The 6000-nt window shown below is 63.3% G+C and overlaps 1 protein-coding gene across 1 annotated transcript; it reads right to left on the bottom strand.

Moving 5' to 3' along the window:
- Window positions 1-3188: 3188 nt before the first annotated feature.
- On the bottom strand, window positions 3189-4120 carry TOMM5 (translocase of outer mitochondrial membrane 5). The gene is made up of 2 exons (XM_054652031.2): window positions 3866-4120; window positions 3189-3542 (listed from the first exon to the last, which is right to left on the bottom strand). Exons 1-2 carry the CDS (start codon window positions 3984-3986, stop codon window positions 3508-3510), a joined length of 156 nt encoding a protein of 51 aa, XP_054508006.1. The 5' UTR covers window positions 3987-4120; the 3' UTR covers window positions 3189-3507.
- Between the last annotated feature and the right edge of the window lie 1880 nt (window positions 4121-6000).

A 6000-nucleotide genomic window follows, 5' to 3' on the forward strand; every position in this document is an offset into this window, starting at 1 on the left:
GACTGTAGGTCATGCTGGTGTCACTCTGGGAGCACTGGGGCCGTACTGGGACCCTGCCTGAAGAGCTGTGGCTCACTGGCATGTACTGGGAGTGCTGGTGGTGTGTTGGAGGCACTGGGCACACACTGGGACTGTGGCAGCCCTTACTGGGATTGTGCCACAAGACCCGTGGTGCAGGCCAGTGCTGTACTGGGGGCACTGGGCCTGCACTGGGATGGTGCTGGGTGTGCCCACACTGCTGGTTTCTGCCACATCTCACCATTTTACTGTCGTAGTTTCCCCATTTTGACTGTTTTTCTCACCACTTATTGCCATTTGTGCCCTGTTTTTGCCCTTTTCTCTTGTTCTTTCATGCTTTTGTCCCCACTTCTGCAGTAATTTCTTCCACTGTTGCTCCCAGTAGAGCCCAAATCTCTGCTTTCCAGTATGGATCAGTCCCTCCCAGTTCAGCCTTGTGCCCTCTGCAGGCCTTGGAGTGTGATCCATGACTCCAGGATGATGTTACCATGGTCCAGAGCCCAGTCCCAGTACATCCCACCAGCTCCCAGTGTTCCCAGTGGCACCACAGCTGCACTGGGGCAGGCATGGGGCAGGGCCATGCGGTGGGGACAGGATGGTGTCACCTCTCACTCAGCTGAGGGCTGTGCATGTCCCGGGGTGTCACCCCAGCACAGCATTTCCTGATGGCCACAGCTCCCACAGACTCCTCCAGGCTGGAAAATCCCTCCCAGCCCATGGAGTCCCAGCTGTGCCCCATCCCCACCCTGTCCCCAGCCCAGGGCTCTGAGTGCCACCTCCAGGGGACACCTGCAGGGCTGGGCACTCCAAACCCCCCTGGGCAGTGCCAAGGCAGTTCCTGAGCCCCCCTTCCATGGGGAAATTCCTGCAGTGCCCACCCTGAGCCTGCCCTGGCCCAGCCTGAGGCCGTTCCCTCTGCTCCTGTCCCGGGGTGTCTCTGGTGGCCCTGATGGCACACGTGTCCTCCTGTCCTGGGGGTGTCTCTGGCCAGTGCCCCCCAGTTGTGTCTGAGCACTCGGTGAACTGGTGCTGCTGTGCCCAGTTAGGAGAGAGGCTGGCAGAGCCGGCCTAGCTCAGTGATGGGTGGGGCCTGGAATCACTGGAGTGGAGCTTCTCCCTCCTTTCCTTGGTTAATGTTTATTGTGCTTTGGATTGTGCCCTTCCATAGTCTAATGATTTCCCTAAACGATCATTGTATTAACGCACCAGGTGCAATCCATTCTTCATCTGGCAGCGTTGTCAGGAGCCGTGCAGACCCACAGGGCCCCCCTGAGCCTCCTTTGCTCCACCTGAGCCCCTTCCCAGCCCCCTCAGCCCCTCCTGGGGCTCCATTCCCTTCCCAGCTCCATTCCCTGGACAGGCTCCATTCCCTTCCCAGCCCCCTCAGCCCCTCCTGGGGCTCCATTCCCTGCCCAGCTCCCTCAGCCCCTCCTGGGGCTCCATTCCCTTCCCAGCTCCCTCAGCCTCTCCTGGGGCTCCATTCCCTTCCCAGCTCCCTCAGCCCCTCCTGGGGCTCCATTCCCTTCCCAGCTCCATTCCCTGGACACTCTCCTGCCCCTCAGGGCCCTGCCTGAGCTGAGGGGCCAGAGCTGGACCCAGCCCTGGAGATGGAGCCTGGGCAGGGCCAGCACAGGGACAGTCACTGCCCTGTGCTGCTGTCACAGCCCTGGGCCCTCCTGGCCACCTGGAATCATGGCCATGAGCCACTGCTCTGGTCTCTCCTGGCAGCACCCCCTGTCCCTCCAGGGGACACTGCACACCAGTGGCACTGGGAGGGTCTCCTCCCCCTGTGTGCCCCATTCCCTGAGGTTCTGGCAAGGCCACACTGCGTCTGGAGCTCAGACACCCCTGCTCATCCTGCACAGCAGCAGGAGTCACAGTGGGTGTGACAGGAATGACACAGCCTGCCCCGGGAGGGGACCCTCAGCAGAGCCACCTGTAAGGCAGGGACACACCAGTGTGGGTGACAGGTGGGAAGAGACACCTGGCTAGTGCTGGAAGATGAGAGAGCTGCACCAAACTGTGATGGCTGGATCATTCCTGGGCACACCAAGGCACAGAAACAGCTGCTCTGAGGGGCACGAGGGCCTGGGCATCCCATGTGGATCCCATGTGGATCTCACGGGGGTCTGGGGCTGTGCTGGACACCAGTGTGTTGTGTGACATCCTTTGGCCAAGGTCAGCATGTGGCACACCACAGCCACCCCAGCCAGACCTCAGAGCCGTGAGCCTGCTGTCAGCACTGTCCCCAGCACTGTCCCCAGCACCAGCACCTGGCAGGGACATCCCTGGGCCACAACAGAAGGAAATCCCCTCCCCTGTTCCTCCCTGCAGCCTCCAGGTCAGCTGAGCTCAGGAATGCCCTGGATTTCATTTCCCAGGGGAATCCACAGCCACATGCAGATGGATAACCTGCCTGGATGCAGCAGGCACCTGAGGCTGCAGGCAGGGAGCCTCCAAGGGACAGGGTACTGCTCCCAAATTATCACCCAGTTCCCAAAGCTGAGCTGCACTTCCAGGACCCCAAACCCATGAGCCAAGGGCAGATCCTGGTGGCTCCTAGGCCACCAGAGCTGGCACAGCCCCACCCTGCCCCACCTGCAAACACATTTTTGTGGACAGCTGTGGGATCCTAGTGTGTGCAGGTCTCTGGGAGAGCTTCAGGCCTGATCCAGCTCCAGACCCTAAAAAGAGCACAGCTCATGTCAGCACTGGGCTGTGTGATGGTTTGGGCTGTGCAGCATCCGTGTGCTGGGCAGAGCCTGCGGGAGCTGGGCTGGGCAGGCTGGAGAAGGGAACGCTGCCAGGGATGCCATCAATGCATCCCAACATCTGCAGGGGCTGCCAGAGCACGGGCCGGGCTCTGCTCGGTGCTGCCAGTGCCAGGCTGAGCAGCAGTGGCCATCAAATAAAGGGCAGCGAGGTGCAGGGCAGCAGGAGGGAGAACTTGTGTCCATGGAGGGACAGCAGAGCCCTGGAACAGCTGCCCAGGGAGGGCCTGGAGTGTCCCTGGCTGGAGACATCCCAGCCCCAGCTGCACCTTCCTGTGCTCCTGCCCCTCTGCCCTGCCTCCCCTCCCCTCCCGGGGCTCCAGGCAGCAGCCAGGGAACCAGCCCCAGCCAGCTCAATGACTGTAATCAATTAGCACAAACACAGCAGGACCAGGGCCGTGGCACAGCTGCTCTCCCGTTTATTTCCATCAGGCTGTTGTTGGGCTGGGTGCAGGGCAGGCTGGGCGTTCACACGGACGGGGGGTGAGCTGGGCAGCCGCAGTGTGGGGTGCACAGGGGCTTTGTTCACGGCACGGCGAGCGCTCCGTCACGGCCGCGGCTCCCCCGCGGGCCCGCCCGCGCTGCCGGCGCCGCGGGCGCTGCCGTCCGGCCCCGCCGAGGGGACACCTTCGGGAGCCATGTGGCGCCGGCTGCGCGCCGCTCCCGCCGCGGGTGCCCGGGGAGAGCAGCCGCAGGTCCTCCCGCCGGCCCCCAGGGCTCATATACTGTCCAGCTTCTTCAGGATGAACGGAGCTGGGGGAGAAAACATCGCCGAGTCGGGCGCGGTCTGCTGCGGGTTGGTGCAGCAGCTCAGACACCGCGCCCGCCGCCGAGACACCCCCCGGGCGGCCCCGCCACGGCACCGAGCCGCGGCACGTCCCGGGAACGCGGGGCAGGGACATATACGGAACGCGGGGCCGGAATATCCCCGGTAACGGGGGCCCAGAACACCTCCGGAGCTCAGGCCCGGCACATCCCGGGAACGTGGGGCCGGGACATTCGCGGGAACGAGGGCTCGGCCCACCCCCGGAGCCCGGGCCCGGCGCACGCCCGGGCCGCGACAGCCGGTCACTCACTGATCCGCAGCAGTGCGACGTAGATGACGAAGTTGCGGACGGAGGCGAGCACGTCTCGGCGCATCTTGCGGCGCAGCTCCTCGGGGTCCATCTTGGGCCCCAGCCCCTCGATGCGGAACATCCCGGACCGGAGCTCGATCTTGATCCCGATCCCGATCCCAATCCCGACCCGGCCCCGGCGCCGCTGCGGCCACGCGCGGCGGAAACACGTGACCGGACCCGCCGCGCCTCGCGCGACACCGGCGGCCGCGTGCGTGCGCACGGAGCGAGGGGACGCCGCCGGCGCGCGGGTATTGCGTCACTTCCGGTCAGGAGTGAGGGGAGCGGGACGGGGATGGGGACAGAGGGACAGCGACAGGGAGGGGGACAGGGACAAGGGACAGAGGAATGGGGATTGGGACGGAGGGATAGGGATGGGGACGGGGACAGAGGAATGGGGACAGGGGACAGAGGAACAGGGAAGGGGACAATGAACTGAGGGACAAGGGACAGGGATGGAGAGAAGGGACAGAGGGACAGGGACCGGGACAAGGGACAGAAGCACAGGGAACAGAGGACAGAGACAGGAGCAGGGAGGGGGACCAAGATAGGGACAGGGACAGCCACAGGGACGGGGAGTGGGACAAGGAACAGTGACAGGGCCAAGGAACAAAAACAGGGACAGGGACAGCTCAGTCTGTGGCGTGTCGCGGGCACAGGCAGAGGCTGTCAGCACCCAAACCCCCTGCCCTGGCAGCCTGGGGCACCTGGGGCTCAGGAAAGGAGGTTTAACCCCAGCCCTGGGCAGGCAGTGATCTCACAGCGTGCCCAGCCTGGGCAGAGCCAGCCCAGCTCCTCCAGGGCTGCCCCGGGTCAGCGCAGCAGCCCCGCACACGGAGCTCCCTGCCAGGGACACCCAGGGCCAGGCGCACCCAGGGCCAGGTGCACCCAGTGCCAGGAGAAGGGACAAACTGCTGGGGACAGCTGGGCTGGGCACAGGGCAGGGAGCCCTGGGCACAGCAGGGACAGAGCCAGCGTGGCACTGGGCAGTGACAGCAGCCAGGGGCTCGGTACCCAGCAGCAGGGAGGGCACTGATTACCCACAGAACTGGGGCACTGCAGTGCCTGTGATTGATAAAACGTGTCAGTAGAGAAAGGGCTTGGTTGTGATGGAGTTGTGGATTTGCCACCCAGAAAAACTGAAATAAAGGCCTGTAAATAAACCAAATATCTCAACTCTGGGGAAGAACCTGGATTGGGAGAGGGACAGGCCTGGCTGTGTGTGAGAGAGCACCTGAGTAACAGAATCCCAGGGGATTTGGGGCTGGCAGGTTCCTCTGGAGCTCCCCAGCCCAGCCCTGCCCAGGCAGGGTGCCCTGGGCAGGGGCACAGGAGGGTGCAGCTGGGGCTGGGATGTCTCCAGCCAGGGACACTCCAGGCCCTCCCTGGGCAGCTGTTCCAGGGCTCTGCTGTCCCTCCATGGACACAAGTTCTCCCTCCTGCTGCCCTGCACCTCGCTGCCCTTTATTTGATGGCCACTGCTGCTCATCCTGGCACTGGCAGCACCGAGCAGAGCCCGGCCCGTGCTCTGGCAGCCCCTGGAGATGTTGGGATGCATTGATGGCATCCCTGGCAGCGTTCCCTTCTCCAGCCTGCCCAGCCCAGCTCCCGCAGGCTCTGCCCAGCACACGGATGCTGCACAGCCCAAATCATCACACAGCCCAATGCTGACATGAGCTGTGCTCTTTTTAGGGTCTGGAGCTGGATCAGGCCTGAAGCTCTCCCAGAAACCTGCACACACCAGGATCCCACAACTGCCCACAAAAATCAGATTTGTATCCCAAGATGCAACAAGCCAATAATCACACACTGGAGAGAGAGACACTGAGTGTTTATTTCAGTTGTGTAAACCCGGGTGCTCAGTGTATTCCACACATCCATCACAACCAAGCCCTTTCTCTACTGACACGTTTTATCAATCACAGGCACTGCAGTGCCCCAGTTCTGTGGGTAATCAGTGCCCTCCCTGCTGCTGGGTACCAAGCCCCTGGCTGCTGTCACTGCCCAGTGCCACGCTGGCTCTGTCCCTGCTGTGCCCGGGGCTCCCTGCCCTGTGCCCAGCCCAGCTGTCCCCAGCAGTTTGTCCCTTCTCCTGG

Source organism: Agelaius phoeniceus, chromosome Z (genome assembly GCF_051311805.1).
Source record: "Agelaius phoeniceus isolate bAgePho1 chromosome Z, bAgePho1.hap1, whole genome shotgun sequence".
NCBI lineage: Eukaryota > Metazoa > Chordata > Aves > Passeriformes > Icteridae > Agelaius > Agelaius phoeniceus.

Excerpts from the sequence above, each read along its gene's own strand:
- TOMM5 (XM_054652031.2), bottom strand. The coding sequence starts at position 3,986 with ATGTTCCGCATCGAGGGGCTGGGGCCCAAGATGGACCCCGAGGAGCTG. Across the intron at positions 3,543-3,865 it reads CGTCGCACTGCTGCGGATCA|CTCCGTTCATCCTGAAGAAG; the intron begins GTGAGTGACCGG and ends TTTCTCCCCCAG.